This window comes from Ostrinia furnacalis, unplaced genomic scaffold (assembly GCF_004193835.3).
Source record: "Ostrinia furnacalis isolate ACB-3 unplaced genomic scaffold, ASM419383v2 OfSCF2800, whole genome shotgun sequence".
Classification (NCBI taxonomy): domain Eukaryota; kingdom Metazoa; phylum Arthropoda; class Insecta; order Lepidoptera; family Crambidae; genus Ostrinia; species Ostrinia furnacalis.
In genome coordinates this window covers 229,926-246,952 of record NW_021133039.1, presented here as the reverse complement: position 1 = coordinate 246,952, position 17,027 = coordinate 229,926, and the positions used below count along the sequence as shown (strand labels likewise).

The 17,027-nt window shown below is 39.5% G+C and overlaps 2 protein-coding genes across 7 annotated transcripts in view; one reads left to right on the top strand and one right to left on the bottom strand.

Annotated features, from left to right (window-relative positions):
- The window catches only part of LOC114356376 (uncharacterized protein K02A2.6-like), a 341,613-nt gene that overhangs the window by 264,058 nt on the left and 60,528 nt on the right, over positions 1-17,027 (bottom strand). The window lies entirely within an intron of this gene.
- Mgat2 (alpha-1,6-mannosyl-glycoprotein 2-beta-N-acetylglucosaminyltransferase) overlaps positions 6,598-17,027 on the top strand; it is a 38,026-nt gene continuing 27,596 nt past the window's right edge. For 3 of the 6 annotated variants that reach the window (XM_028309522.1, XM_028309526.1, XM_028309523.1), the window contains exons 1-4: positions 6,598-6,841; positions 7,795-7,854; positions 12,805-12,903; positions 16,003-16,142. In XM_028309522.1, coding sequence (XP_028165323.1) covers positions 6,727-6,841; positions 7,795-7,854; positions 12,805-12,903; positions 16,003-16,142 — 414 coding nt within the window. In that variant the 5' untranslated portion in view covers positions 6,598-6,726. The remainder of the gene's footprint in view (positions 6,842-7,794; positions 7,855-12,804; positions 12,904-16,002; positions 16,143-17,027) is intronic. The other 3 variants (XM_028309527.1, XM_028309524.1, XM_028309525.1) reach the window with 2 other exon arrangements.

The following is a 17,027-nucleotide window of genomic DNA, read 5'->3' as shown; positions in this document are numbered from 1 at the left end:
CTGTAGAAGTCAAAGAGATAATAATACTCTAGAATAGAGTTATCGTCATCATCATCGTCATCTCAGCCACAGGACGTCCACTGCTGAACATAGCCTCCTTCAATAACTTCCACATAATATCGCACAGTTGGTAGAGGCCTGCATCCAGCGCCTCCCTGCTATCTTTATCAGGTCGTCGGTCCACCTTGTGGGTGGACGTCCTACGCTGTGTTTTCCGGTACGTGGCCTCCACTCCAGAACCTTTCTGCCTGGGGCAGAGCTGCGGCAGGTTATACAGAAAACTAAGGAAGGAGTATAACTTGCCACTATGCTTGACGTTCGTGGAATATGAGAAGAAGGCCTTCGATTCGATCGAAACTTGGGCAGTGCTGCAGTCTCTCCAGCGGTGCCATATTAATTATCGCTACCGTTGCTGACGATATTGTGGTCATGGCACTCATGGCAGAGTTGCTGGAAGACCTCGGCACAATGCTCAAAGTCCTTAATCGAATATATCGGAACAGGTAGGCATTCGGATGAATACGAACAAAATGAAGCTTATGTCGAACTGCGCCCTACTCAGTTTCGTTTCGGAGCTTGATTCTCGAGATTGTTGACAAGTATTGTCTACCTTAGACAAACGATTAATAGCCCGACGGATTAGCAAGCTGAAATGGCAATGGGCAGCTAGGGCACGTAGCGTAGTACGCCGAATAGAGTTATCTGCAATAGAAATAAAGACGAGAGATACGAAGATTCAAGTAGAACAGAAAAAGAAAGACGTAACAGACTCAAACTATAAAAATCAGGAAAAACGTTGACGACCCTCGATAGAGTTAGAAACCAGTTTTAACTGTGACAAAACAGACTGTACCTTACTTCCGATTCATGATCGTACACTGATTCCATAGAAAGTTACAAAGTGTATACTAATAACTTTTTAAAGTGAACAAAAAAAATCATCAAGCCCGATGGACTGATCTTTGTGTCAGATGGTTATGGTGGTAGTACTACTGACACATATATTTTTGATACTGCCTTGTATAGTTCACATCTTTGACTTTAATAAATTTTAGCTGAGATCCAACTTGCACAACAGTTTTGGTTTCCTCCAATAGCACGCTACTTCGGTACAAGCGGGATCTTCACTACGTCTATACATATAACCTTAAAACCAATTAATGCCATTGTATGTTTGCATTCTTCATTGCTTGCTGCACAAACTCCGCATTCCAGATTTTCCAATTTATTCGTTATCTTCAGCACAAACAAATGTACAATGATATGCCGTAGCTCTAACTTTGTGTTCAGGTGTAGTAACTCTTGTTTTTACTGTACACTGCGGATATAGTCTTTTCAAATGAACTTACCCTACGAGTATTACATTATGTCCATAATTCGATAGTTGGATAGTTAGTCTATAACACGACTGGACGTGATCGTCCAACTCTGTAAAAATAAAATATTAAGACATAACGTTGCTAAATTATTGATGGGTATTATTTTTTATCGATAACCCACAGCAATCTGACTGACAGCACTAGTACTTTTACTTTTAAACTAGATAGAACTTTTATAATCTACCTCAAATACTACAAAAAGCGTAAATACTAAATACTCAATTATTTATTGCATCCATAATAAGAGGTTCACTTACCTTGCAAGTTTTAGAACTTGGATTTCTGCAATAATATAGGTACTTTGCATGTTTTCTGAAAGTATCCGCAACCATAAGTAAATCTACTTTCGGAAGATTATTTGGTTGGCATCAGATACGGTTAATATAAATAAAAAATGTATCGAAATGAACGAAAATAAGTTTACAGAGCGCAGCTAGCACCCGCGCCGCCCGTCCGTCGTTGCCCAACGAGCGGTGTGACGGCATCGCCCGTATTCCAGGGGTGCTATCAGTTTTCGCGCGTTCCCATATTGAATCTATATATATAAAAATGAAACCCGTTTCGCGTTGTCACGGCATCACGTGTGAACGGCTGAACCGATTTCGATAATTCTTTTTTTTAAATGTTTGTGGAAGTCCAAGGATGGTTCTTACGGAAAAAAAATATTAATAAAATCTCTACGCTAAGGCGGTACGAAGTTCGCCGGGTCAGCTAGTTGCTTATAAAATATTCAATTTTCGTGATATCAACAAAATTTTTTCACAGTTAGTCTTATTTTAGCTTAAAGTTTTTGTTAGGGCTGAAAAAGGGGAATAAATTTTGATTTACATCTTCCTCATTATATTAGATATGAACACAAGTTCTATGGTCCCTATTTTACCCTTAAACATGGATAAACTTTTAAAAATGGTATCCCTATTTTTTTTTTTATATATTTAGCCATAGTTAGGCATTGGCATAAAAATTATACAGCATTATGACGGTGTTTTATCAAAAATATTTTTTTACGTAAGTAATGAAAAACCTTAAAAACTGTATTTATAGCCTGACCAGGAACATAAAAACCCTGGCACAGAGGCGCTGCAATTGCATTTGATAGTGCAACACTGAGTACAGTCGTACCTGTGTTAAATTAATAGGCTAACTTTATGTATCAGGATTCAGGATTACAGGCTAATTTGATATTTTCATAAATTAACGAAAAAATATTATTGTAGGTAACCTGGTTTAAATAAATTAAATGACACCATCAATCGAGTTAGTAGGATTTATTTTATTATTCATCAATAATCAAATTCAGAACTTGAATATTCAACTGCAATGTCTGCTCATGAACGCTTCAAACTCGGTACTTCTTTCCCAATTCCATAAAATTCAACACTTAGAAAGTGACAAAAAACTTTAAAATATGTATTTGAAACAAACCACAGCTAATTTTCATAATGGACTGTACTATATACCTTGATTTTTTAGAATCCAGCAGAGATGTAAACAAACACTTTCATACACAATGAGGATCAGTACTGTTGTAGAAAATTCAATAAAACTAGTATCTACGTTAATCTTTAAGACATAAGAAAGATATATCTTTTTGAATTATCCAAATCGGACCATTACTTACGAAGATATTAAGTAATAAACATAGGCCGTTTTTGCCGCTAAAAGTCAACGTACGCAAGGCCGCGTGACGTCATTATATCCGAATCGAGCGCAGCCGGCGTACTAATGGGATACGGGACTATTCCCACCNGGAATATTTTTGTGAAATGGCTCTTAAGTCCGCCACTGTACAGTTGTATGTGCAAAAGTGTAAATAAATAAATAAAAAATAAATAGTTTCAGAAATTTCGTGAATAATCAGGTTAGGTATTTCGCTAGAAGAATAAAATACCTTAATGGTACCCATTGTGTGATTGAACCAATAACGAAGGTGAATGAAATACAGTTAATTACACAATACCCATATGACACAATGGGACGATAGTGAACAATAACTGTCCATTATTATTGTTAGGGAGCCCCCATGCTACTTCAGGTCATCAGACGGTAGATAGAGATGATAAAAGTAAAATCTATACTAATATTATAAAATGAGTGTCTGTCTCTCTTTCACACCTAAACCACTGAACTAATTTTGATGAAATTTGGCAGGGACATAGTTTGAGTCCCGGGAAAGGACATAGGATAGTTTTTATCCCGGTTTTTGAAACAGGGACGCGCGCGATAAAGTTTTCCTGTGACAGACAAAATTCCACGCGGGCGAAGCCGCGGGCGGAAAGCTAGTAATTCCATAAAAACATTTTTTGTAATAATGTTGCCAGGAGTGGCTCGCGATGTCAAATATCTCTAACATGGTCCCCACGGTGACCAGACAGGTTTGGAAGTCCTAATGTTCGGATATGTCATGCATAAAAAAATGTCGCTTACGACATAATTATCCGACGGTCCTCTTCAATTCTGCTGTATCTGCATGAATTCCTATAATTTTATACAAACTAGCTGAAAAAGGTGACTGAATTTCTGCCACCTCTTCTCAGCATCATTCGCTATGTTGTCCTGAAGTGGTGGTGGTGGTAGGGCAAGCTACATATATTTGGGTCGTGCAAAAGTACCCTGAAAAGGGCATTCATACTAATAAAGAATTTGAATTGCACAGAAAAACAGCTACTTTTCAAATAGGTATTATCTGAAAAGTTGTAAACTTTAGTACTGACTCATTCTTACATTTTCTGTTTGTTTGAAATCCAACATTCCTTTGCCCATTGATTTCCCTTCGCAAGCATCTCAAGTATTTTACTGTTTCATAAACTTTTGTTTTAATTTATCTCTCTATTATAGTGTTAAACGGCGATGGAGTGGACTGTATATTATAGATAGGCCTGCCGGTGGTAATCTTATGCAAGAAGCAAGGAAACACTCCAAAATAGGGCCAAAACAGTATATTGCTCAAGACATTATCACTAGAACACAAGAGAGTAAAAGCAACTTCAAAATCTAAAACAATATTTTAAAAAAGTAAAAAAAGCATAAACAATATCAAAAAAGGATTGCTGGCCAAACTGCCAGCAACATAATAGTATGGTATGTTAGACGTAATTCACCTATGTTATCTATTTAATACAAACATTTCAATGATCATTTTCCCATAAGTAATCCCAATTTACTCCAATTCTCTAATTTATCGGATAATTACGATAGTGATGGACACGGACGTGCCAGGCACATCACTATCATTATTAATAATAATTATCCGATCCGTATCCGTGGATTCGGTTTTTGTTGTATTATGAAAAAACTCTGTTTCTCACTGTTGTGTTGAAGAAAACCTATAAATATCTTGATAGTTATTATAACAATAACCGTGTCCGTTGGTCCCATAGAGGAGGAAGAAGCAGGAATACCCTCGCTACGCTAATACGAAATATCTTTTTCTGTATCCGCGGATATTTCGATTCGGCACATCACTAAGCATACATAGTGTAGTGTAGGTATGCCCAGTCAATGATACGAAAAGGTAATGTGCCGCGGCCGTAATTTTAGTCGGAATTGGCTTAATTAGACCTGTCTGGTGTACAGAGGATTGTTATACAGTAGGCTCTCTACATATCTTTAGTTCTATCTCTATCTACTCGTATAGCAAGCAGACTTTGGTTACATAGTAGATTCTTTAGTTACATAGTTTATACTATGAAAACAAGACTTGTTTCATCATCATCATTATTTCAGCCACCTCTGCTGAACATAGGCCTCTCCCAATGATTTCCACATCGCCCGGTTGGCAGCGACCTGCATCCAGCGCCTTCCTGCTGTCTTCCTGCTAACTTAGCTACCCTATGGTGGATAGTGGCGTGGGAGGCTTAGGCCAAATACTCCATTGGCCTCTGGTATATTAGAGAGTGACTGACATAGCCCGCAGAATCGCTAAAATCAAGTGGCAGTGGGCGGGGCACATAGCTCGAAGAGCTGATGGCCGCTGGGGCAGGAAAGTTCTTGAGTGACAATCGCGAGCCGGAAGACGTAGCGTGGGCAGGCATCCCACTAGGTGGACCGACGATCCGGTGAAGGTCGCGGGAGGTGCCTGGATGCGGGGCTACTGTATAAACCCGTTGTACTGAATAAATGACATCGAAATGGGTTAAAAAGAGCTTGTTGTTACAATTACACTGGTTTCCGTCAAATACAAAATTATAGTGTTTTCAATTGTTAACGACACAAATAAGTTAATTTGTATCCAATTTATGGTGTGTTACCCCATCAAAATATTATCTCCTTTCAAAAATGTAATAAATGCAAAAAATAGCTCTATCTGGTGTAAATTCCTTCGTCACCGTGGGCCACGGCATATGCTGAGTGGGGTCCCGTTGCAGTGGGCACTGGGCATCTTGTTGGTGAATGGGTGGCACTGCTCAGTTTACTCTTGTTTTTATTTTTTCTTCTTCCAATATTATGTCTGTCTGTCTGTCTGTGTGATAAGGTTGATGACAGCGCTTAACCTCGCTCTTTGCTGTGCTTCCCTCCATTTGGCGTTCGAGTAAATGGTAAATAACAATGTGGAATGTAATTATAGTATAATTTAATAGGTTATGAGCACTGTTTTTTGCAAATATTTTACAAGTTTAATTGTAAAATGTTTGTAATAAGACTAATAAAATTATGTAACTTATCTCAGCTTCTCTTCACAAATGTTTGTTTGTACACAGACAAAATTTAAACTAAGTTACTGCGTGGATATCTGTTATTGGCTTTCCATAGTGTTAAGTGTCTAATGTTACATTGAAATCTGTAAGCTGTTGATGTCCCTAATAAATAAATAAATAAATTATGCCACTGTCATGTCTATGTAATTGCCCGTATTTGTGTGATGTCCATTGTAATAAATGTATCTTTCTTTCTAAAAATGCCCGATATTTTCAATTTCAACCTTGTCAAAAATGTAAACAAACTTGTGTGTACCTACATCATTATCATTTTAGCCACAGGTTGTCCGGATGTCCTGTCTGTTGAACATAGGCCTCCCCCAATGATTTCCCGATTGGCTGGTTGGCAGCCGTTTCCATCCTGCTTCCTGCAACCTTTATGAGGTCATATGTCTACCTTGCCGTCCATTTGCCCGAAAACTAGAAAGAGTCGATTTTCTGCAGTCGAGAATAAAATAATGCCATGAGGATGATGACGATAAAGGACAAAATATAAATAACATTAATTTCTCTTGTTACAGATCAATGAACGCGCTAACACCCAACGCAACTCCAAATATGGTCACGAAATGAAGCAACGCCATCTACCATATGGAAAGTGAAACTACCACCGCCATCTGGCGGACGATGTGTGGAACCAACTGCTAACGATGCCCAGGCTAAAGTATGCCTCTGTGCTCAGGGTTTTCGTCATTCTGGGCCTGTTTTGTCTATGGGTGCAGATTATGCTCTCTGCCTCGAATGGGAGCATGTACAGAGAGTCAGGTATGTTTTTTTTATTTTGTTTTTTTATTTTTTAAGCCTGTCTAGACAAGTTGCAAATCTCTTTTCTCCGGGGGCTTTTTTTTCTTTATGCGCAAATTGTCAAGCGGTCGCAATCTGCCAAATTCCCAATATGCCAAATTCGCAAAATGTCAATGCGCAAATCTTCAAATTCCCAAAATGTCAAGTTTTAAAAATGTCTTTATATTACGGTTTTATGGTTTCGTATTAAAAAAAAACCTTAACATTTTAATAATTAAAAGTTTTGCCAATTAATTACTTGACTTTTATTATTAAACCTAAACAACTGGACATTTTTAAAACTTGACATTTTGCGAATTTGGCAGATTGCGACCGCATGACAATTTGACAATTTGCGCATAAAGAGTTTTTTTAGCTAACGGGATTTCATTTTGCCACTTGTGTAGGGAAAATGGTAGTGACGTCTTTCGATACTTAGATAATAAACTGATTGATGTTTTTAAGATCCCGGTTAGGCAATTTTTATTTTAAAAAAGATAACCTTATAACCTTTAATCTTAGAGTCGCGCGCAGAAGATTTGTCGACTTTTATCCTACTTTAAAAATAGGAAGTTCATATTCTTGTTCTGTGTGTTCTCAGAACCCCGTCAATAATAAACCATAGAAATATTCTCCCCGATGCGATGGTCCAATAACCTTTTTCAGAAATAATTGAAAAGTAGAAACATAATTGCGTTATTTATTTGTAGGATCGCTTATTTGCAGTCTGACTCAGTTTCTTATTGTTTATTTTTTTTTACAATAAAAAATAAATAATGACTGTTAGTTTTTATAATTACCATAAAAACGCATCGACAAATCTTTTGCGCTTGAGCAATATAACACATTAGAAAAAAATAACCCGTTAAACCCCACAAAAATGGGTCGAATATCAAAAAATACATTTTAACCTGCCCCCCATAACCTTTTTTCAGATATAAATATCACTAACCCTGGACAGGACCTTCTAAAACTAGACACTGTACCGTTGGAAGGTTTTTCTTTTTATTTTCTTTATGTGTTTTTTGTTTATTTCACCTCCATTTATCTATTTGTTCTAAAGTCCGGTTTATCGCTCGCGCGTAATTATATTGCTGTCGCGACTGTGCGTATAATTACGCGCGAGCGATAAATATGGGTAGCTTGGGGTCCTTGTACGAAATTCTATCTGCTCGGCGACCGGACTTTATCAATCTTTTTTTATGTTGTGCTTAATGTTGTATCTTATTTTTATTCTTCTTATCTGTACAGTCAGCGTCAAAATTAAATAGTGACACCTATTGATGTGCCGTTCCCGAGAACGCTCTCTCAACTGAGAATATTCTCGGGAGCGTTCCCGGGAGCGTTCTTCTAAGTGAGAAAGGTTGAGAATCATGTTTATCAAATGGAAATAAACAAACTTTCATAAGTAAAATAGTATTAAATTAAGTCAACAGATAAGTGTATATTAAACAATACACTCTATTTGCAGTGGAAGGCTATATTCTCAGTGTTCCCGAGAATATTCTCGGGAACTTTCTCGGCAATATTCCCGGCAACTGCACCTTTATTATATTTTATTTTTTTCGTTGTGAAATGTCGTTTTAATGATAATGTAAGATGACAGAAATTTCTTTTTACACGTAATTAAATAATGTAACTGTAAATTTTTTCGTTTTTAACACGCTCTTATTAGGTCGTCGTGTATGTAACTAACTATGTAATGGAATCTTAGAATCTGAATCACACGCACTCCTAAGTCTTGTATCATCATGAAACTTGGCAATTATATTATGTAGATTAAAAATGACAATACAATATTGTGGTACCAGCTGGTCTGATGATGGGACTGGAAGGTGGCCAAAAGAACTCCTAAACGAAACGGCGGAAACTCGTCGAGTTTGGGTTTGTTGGATTTGTCTTTTCGAGCACTTTAATGCTAGATGATGTCCTGATGATTTTTGGCTTTTTAGTGTTGTTAATAATTAAAAGCGTGTTTTTAGTTTTTTAAACTATTCTTATTTGACATTAAGGGCATATTTCACAATCGCTTAGTAAGGGCCTGTTTCGCCACTTCTGGATAAGTTGTGGATATCTGAATATCTGTTAATGTCGAAATATTGCCAAATAAAACAAGCGATCTTTTTTTCACTGATGATCTGATGACATGATGCAGTTCAGTCAGATTACGCAGCGAGTAATTTAATTTTAGCTATTCAATCAAATACTCACGATGGCAACCGAAATCACCCGAATTGATTCTACGACATTCTATTCGAACGGATTCGATTTTCGAACTTGTCTTGTCCAGTCTACTAGACGCACTGATCGCGTTCGAAGCACCTGTGCGGCGCTAAACTCGTCACGACATGCAACAAGACAATGGGCCAACTGTCCGGCCGCCGGATATCCGGCTATCCGGCCTAGCAGCTCGCCTGATATCCGGTATCCGGTATCCGGCCAAACAACTATCCGTTTCATCTCTAATAATAATATACGCTTCGGCTGATTATACGGAAGATCAAGGAGTATAATCAGCCACTTTGCGTTTGTGAACTATGAGAAAGCCTTCGATTCGATTGAGACATGGACAGTGCTTCAGTCTCTTCAACTGTGCCAAATTGACTATTGATACATTAAAGTGTTGAAAGGCTTATACAAACACGCCACAGTAACAGTCCGTTTTAAGATCAGGACCCGAAACCTATCCAGTTGCAGCGAGGGGTGAGACAGGGAGACGTCATCACCACCGCCCTGGAAGATGTTTTCAAGCTTCTGGGCTGGAGCGGATTCAGCATAAATATCAACGGCGAGTACATCACCCAGACAGCAGACGATATCGTAGTCATGGCTGAGATCGTGGAAGATCTAGATACAATGCTCGATGGCCTCAATAGAGTCTCTCAACAAGTGGGTCTCAAAATGAACATGGACAAGATTTAAAAATCATGTCTAAAGACCGTGTTGCACCCACTCCTCTAAAAGTTGGAGACTCTACACTCGAAGTTGTTGACAATAATGTATACCTGGGACAAACAGTCCAGTTAGGTAGGTCCATCTTCGAAGAAAGGTCAATCATCGAATCCAGCTCGGCTGGGCAGCCTTCGGGAAGCTTCACGATATTTTCACGCGGCTTCTCCGTCGCATCGCCGCTCCGCTTTAAATCCACTTTGAATCCGCTTGCAATCCTCCAGGGTGGCAAGGGCCTTAAAACTCAGCGGCACACTGATGTTCAAATACCGTAGCCAAGTCCTAAAGCCGCGGCACGCGTTCGCCACGAAAAGAGTGAGCAAGACAGCAATATCTCACTCACACGTTTCATGCCTTGTTTATAACGACCAGTCTTAACGCTCAGTTAATAAATCATCGAAACATTACAAATAATATCACATATAAACAACAAAATTAAAATTAAAACTAAATGTATTCTGTCGAGAACACTGAGAATATTCCCGGGAGCGTTCTCGGTTCTCGAGAATATTCTCAGTGGGAATATTGCCGGGAACGAGAACTTTCTCAGCGGCACATCTCTAGTGACACCCAAAGCAGCCAAAGTTCGCAACACGTCTTTGTCACAGTTGGAAGGTTGTGTTTTCAACTTTTTGGCCACTTTGGGTGTCACGAACTACATATTTGACCCTGACTGTAGTATTCTAACTACTTCACTCTATTTTTCCACTTTGTTAACTATTATGTTCATGTTTGGTAACAAATTATTGTTATCCAACGAAACGAATCGCTTTCGTCTTCGTGTTCACTGTCTAGAACGTTTTCGATACGCTAGATTGGCGAATCGAATAGCTATCTACACTAATAAGAAAGTAATTTTGTCTGTTACATTATCACGGCTAAAATATATTGTCCATCTGCTTCGAGACCCAGTGACTTGACCCACTTTTAGCTTGGTCCACGGGCCAAGTCGCTGTTTGGCGTTTTATGAATTTTACAATACAATGTAGGCAGAAATACCGACTTGCTTTCATCTCATTCACCAATAACCATTCTGTGCTAACATAATCTTTGTCTACCTTTTTCTTTCTCTCTTGCTGGGTTGGAAACATATTTAAAGTTATTATACGCGGAATAGAGCAACAAAGAACTGAGCGAGCGAGATGTCACTAGCAGCAACACTGTGTGATAAAAAAAGATGCGTGATTCGACGCCGTCACGTCAAACAGAACCGTTTTTTGCAACTATTTGACAGTTCAGAGGCACTTAGTGGCACGCTGAAAATTTGAACTCTGAATTTTCTGATTTTACTTGCGTGAGATCGTGGATGTTTATGAGAAATATTGCTCCAGAAACGTGGTGACTGGTTCAGTGATTGATTTATTGTACAAAACAGTGAAATTATTCTTGGCACTGACACACAAATTATATCCAGTGTCATCCAAAATCGGTTTCGTTTGACAGCTCGTGGTTTTTGCTCTATCCCGAAGGAATATTAACTTTATGGTAGGAAAGGGATAGCATTTGTTTTAGCTACTATAATGTGTTTATTTTAACAATGCCAACATTTGGACAAATGTTTGAACAAATGTATTTGTAATTTTCTATGGTTTAATAATTAATTTTTGATGATTTGTCCCAATGTTGAGCTAAAAGTAATTGGGTGTAAACTGTAAATGTTACTAAAATGGTAAGTATAGCCTGACCAGGAACATAAAAACCCTCGCCATGTTGCGGAAAACTAATGGTACTAATTTCTTTTAATGGCAACAGTAACTGAAAACTTCATTGACATGTCACCTTGCTGTCAAAGTGTAAACAAACTTTATTTTAAATGTGCGCAATTGATTTTGTGAATTAAATTGCTAAAATCTTTTTATAGTCGTGAAAGAAAAGGGGTTCACAATGTGTTAAAGTATTTGTCAAAGAGAAAAACTAAGGGTTCGGATAATATTTTCATTGAATAATGTTTCCGACACAGTTTGTCAAATTGACTGACATGTGTATCGTATAGTACAGTCTACTATGAAAATTAGCTGTGGTTTGTTTCAACTACCTATTTTAATTTTTTTTTGTCACTTTCTAAGTGTTGAATTTTATGGAATTGGGAAAGAAGTACCGAGTATATTCAAGTTCTGAATTTGATTATTGATGAATAATAAAATAAATCCTACTAGCTCGATTGATGGTTTCATTTAATTTATTTAAACCAGGTTACCTATAATAATATTTTTTCGTTAATTTATGAAAATATCAAATTAGCCCGTAATCCTAAATCCTGATACATAAAGTTAGCCTATTAATTTAACACAGGTAGGACTGTACTCAGTGTTGCACTATCAAATGCAATTGACGCGCCTCTATGCCAGGGTTTTTATGTTCCTGGTCAGGCTATATAATGTTTTAACTGAGCTAATAAGTGAATGTAATAATATGCTAGTTTCCTACAAAAAAGCTTTAGTCCGTCAATTATATTATCAAAAAATATTGGACACATTTTTTTTTTACTTGTCAATCAAACAAATTACGAAGTTGTGATGGGTGACGTCTCCTCTTCAAGGGCCTCTTCTTTTGAACTTTGGCACGCTTTATCTCTTTAAATTTTCAGTAGTTTGAAAAGTGAAAGATACGTGTCGAGTATTTTTTGATAAGTTAACTGACAGACTAATTTAAACTTTTTCTTTTTTACCCAGAAAAATCCCTGACAGACTATATCGGCCGACAGTTTCGTCGGCTAAGCTTCCAATTTGTATGGGGAATCGGCCGATACCAAATCGGTGTAATGTGCGCACTTCCATACATGTCCATTGTCCATACCAGAGTAAATACAAATGAGTAGGTCATCTTCATAGAAACGCACCGAGCGCGGTTTGTATGTGAGCGCGCCAATATACGTATGTGGCGCGCACGCACACACTGACGAAATTTAGCGTGGATTTTCGTTGCAACATAACTCCTATCCCAGACTGCATAAGATCCAATTCCACCTCGTCTAAAGAGCAGGTCTCTGCTTCCAGAAGAGCTGATGAACGCCAATGAGACGTCAGAGCAAGTCCTGGCGCTGGTTCCACCAGAACTACACAAGTATCTTCAAGTGCACCCGAAGAACAATAGTGGTAAGTCTTCAAACTTCTTGCTGGATTATAGGCTTTATGTCATAGGTAACGGGACTATTCCCACCTCTCGTTCCCACCTGCAACTCCTGTGTAGCCAGGATCTACAGCTTGACCGCCATAAAAACCCAACCAATGAAGGTCATGTTATGTCATAGGTAACTTATCATCATCATTTCAGCCACAGGACGTCCACTGCTGAACATAGGCCTCCCCCAATGATTTCCATATCGCTCGGTTGGTAGCGGCCTGCATCCAGCGCCTTCCTGCTACATTGGAATCATTAAGAAAGCCTTTCATTGGAATAAGGTTGTGCTATCAACTTTTTGGTCACTGCACTGAAAAAAGTTGTAACTTACAGGTTAAGAAAATCCTTATGAAAAAAGGATACTATAAACGATTATTTAAATGACAAGAGTGCGTGGACTTCACCTGCCTAGCTCGCACTTATTACGTGTCATGTAAGCTACAAAATACTGTACTGGATTGAAAAAAAGGTTGAAAAAGGTGACTGAGTTTCTTTCGCCACTTCTTCTCAGCACCAGCCCATAATATGTTGTCCCGAAGTGGTGGTAGGGCAAGCTATATTTGGGACGTGTATAAGTGCCCTGGAAAGGGCCTTTGTACTGAATAAACTATTTATTTCATAACATTTCCCGAGAATTCTGACCTTGCCTTAAAATTGATACGGAAAACTAGTGATAATGAATACGCAAAACTTTATCAAATATTATTTCGGTGATAATATCGTATTGCCGATAAGTAGTACAATCAAATATGTCGGTCAGTAGACGCACAGTACAATGTGGCATACTTTTAATGCATGAAAAAATACTAATAATATGAAGGCTCAAGGTCACCCAAAGGGTGATAGAGCGTGCTATGCTTGGAGTTTCCCTGCGTGATCGAATCAGAAATGAGGAGATCCATACAAGAAGTAAACTAACCGACATAGCTCGAGAATCCGCAGGAGAACCAAAGTAACTGACATACTCGTATCGTAGCTCGCAGAATTGCCATATGTACTTAAGTGCCAGTAGGCAGGACATAGCTCGTAGAGCTGATGGCCGTTGGGGTAGAAAAGTTTCTTGAGTGGGGATCACTGATTGTAAATCATAGTGTAGGCACTCTTATGGCGGAGTTTTGGGCTGACACTGTGTAGGTTGGAATGACTGGAATGGAGGCCGCGTACCAGAAAACGCAGCGTGGGACGTCCACCTTCAAGGTGGACCGACGACATCGTAAAGGTAGCAGGGAAGCGCTGGACGCAGGCCGCTACCAATCGATCAACATGGAAAGCATTGGGGGAGGCCTATGTTCAGCAGTGGACATCCTATGGCTGAAATGATGATGATGATGATGACTGTGTAGGTTTGTTGTCGACACGAAAAGAAGAAGAATAGTGTAGGCACTAGGCAGGCAGTTGTAGGTGGGCCGATGATCTGGTGAAGGTTGCGGAAACAGCGGGAAGCAACTGGATGCGGAAAGCGCAGGACCGGGCATTGTGGGAATCTTTGGGCTTTGTCCAGCTGTGTCGGCACGGCATTTGGTTGAGACGACTATGTCGATGACATTACCATTTTTTTTTCTTTATAATCTATCTGCGATCAGCCATCAACCTTTGTCAGATTGGATTGAATTGGTAATAATGACAGTTCCGGCTCTGCACATCCCATGATGTGTCACCTCGATTCCTTTACAATAACTCTTCAGATCGATGCTATTCGCTTTCTCCTGAGCCTGAATGTAGAGTTCTCAGAATTTAGAAGGGATGCAGCAAGTACATTTTCATGACGCTGAAGTCTTTGTTTGTAAGCTTTACAGGACTTTTCTACAACCTCTTTGACGTTTGGTATCTCTAGGTATTCAACAGTTCCAAATGAAACAAATAAATATGACATGGAATTTAAGATTAGGGTGAAGTCAAGTCGTGGGGAGTGTAGACCAAATCCTCCATTTACCTCTGGTAAATTAGAGGGTAGAGCTCCTGCAGTGAATGATAAATGACCTGATGAAAAGTCACAAGAGAAACTACTGCATCTTTTTACACTATTTCCCTAAAATGATAGCATCAAAAGTATTGTTGGATTTTTATGAACCATACGCATGCCGGATCCAAAATTCGTCATATCTGATATTGTAAAGGCATTAAATTAATCTAATATGTACCTATCTGATAAATAAATCGCCTTATTTCATTGAGTAAAAGCAAGATAAAAAAGAATGAGGGTTTTCGCGAATGACAAATCCGCCAGATCCGCAAAACGTAGACGCGAGGTCCAAATGCTGCATGATTGGTTATTTTTGACATGACATTGACAGATATGTCAAAATCCACCAATCACGCAGCAGTCAGACCCCACATTCACGTCCCGCCATCTAGCGGATATTTCATTCGCGGAAACCCTCATTGAAAGAAGTCTTTCGGTGCTAAGTCATTGGTCCGCTACCAAGCCAATCTGGAAACCATTGGGGGAGGCCTATGTCCAGCAGTGGACGTCTTGTGGCTGGCTGAAATGATGATGATGAATTGGTGTGAAAGTCGAATTTATAGTTAGCGACAATAGAAACTGACAAGTTTTGTAATCAACTCTTAACTAAAGCCAGCACGTAGAATTTTGTCCAATGACCCCAAGCTACCCATCCTTATCGCTCGCGCGTAATAATATTGCTGTCGCGACTGTGCGACGGGCGCCCGCAGTGAGTGTGCGAGCGCGACAGCAACATAATTACTCGCGAGCGATAAGGATGGGTAGCTTGGGGTCATTGGACAAAATTCTACGTGCTTGGTCCAATTCGCTATTGGTCCAATTCACTATTTTTTTTTCTGCAAATAGTAGTAAAAGTTGATTAACCTCCTTATTATTTTCATTTTGGATATCCTTTTATTTTGGACCAATTACGGATTGGACCAATAGCGAATTGGCCCAATCGCGAATTGGACTAATCGCGAATTTGTAATGTTTTCATGATTGGACCAATTGCGAATTGGACCAGTCGCGCCTAAACGCTTGCAACACGCATGGCTTACGTCCTGCTCAAGAAGAGCCCTTAAAGAACATGTACGAAAGGTTAAAATTCAATGATTCCTTCTTTTTTCAGCGAACTCAACAGAGCGGTCTGGCCCAAAGAACATATCAGACATTCGCAGAGCCATCGAGAAGTACAACGATGCGCAGTACATCCACAATGAGGACATCTTCGGGCCGGTGCAGAACGATACCATCATTATAGCTATACAGGTAAGGTTGATATTGCATTGACAGCGATTGCCAACTATAGCTGAAGCGAGAGTTGAAGCGAACAAATAAAAGCAAAGATTTGAATTGCCCTCCGCACTAACGTCTTAGGCCCGGTTTCGGAGAAGTGTTTTGAATAACCAATCAGATTTCATTATTTACACTTCTCTCCGCTCCGCGCCAAATTCATCATCATCGTCATTATTTCAGCCACAGGACGTCCACTGCTGAACATAGGCCTCCCCCAATGACTTTCACATCGCACGGTTGGTAGCGGCCTGCTTCCAGCGTCTTCCTGCTACCTATCAGGTCGTCGGTCCACCTTGTGGGTGGTGGACGTTCCACGCTGCGTCAAATTGCCGCTGTCAAATTCTGTAAAAAATTTGACGGCCCGATACTTTTTCGCCTTGACAGAAACCGGGTCTTGCAAGTCCGTTTTATTGTATACGTTTTTATTCGGTGAAGCACGAGTAGTTGTACGAGCGTGTTTACACACTCGACTGTACTTCACTAAGTCTAAAATACGTGTATGGGACCTAGCTCACAGGGACACATAGCTCGTGGAGACGATGGCCGTTGGGGCAGAAAAATTCTCGAGTGACGACCACGGGCTGGAAGACATAGCGTGGGCAGGCCTCCTACTAGGTGGACCGACGATCTGGTAAAGGTCGGGGGAAGAGCCTGGATGCGGGCAGCGCAGGACCGTGCATTGTGGAAAACCTTGGAGGAGGCATTTGTCCAGCAGTGGACGAACGACGACGAAACTAACGAACGAACGATGGGACCTAGTTCGTACAATTATATACGTCATTACAATCAAATCAAAGTTTATTGCCCAAATCAGGTGCTAGGAGCAGCAGAAACAAGTAGATAATTTGTTGAACAAAA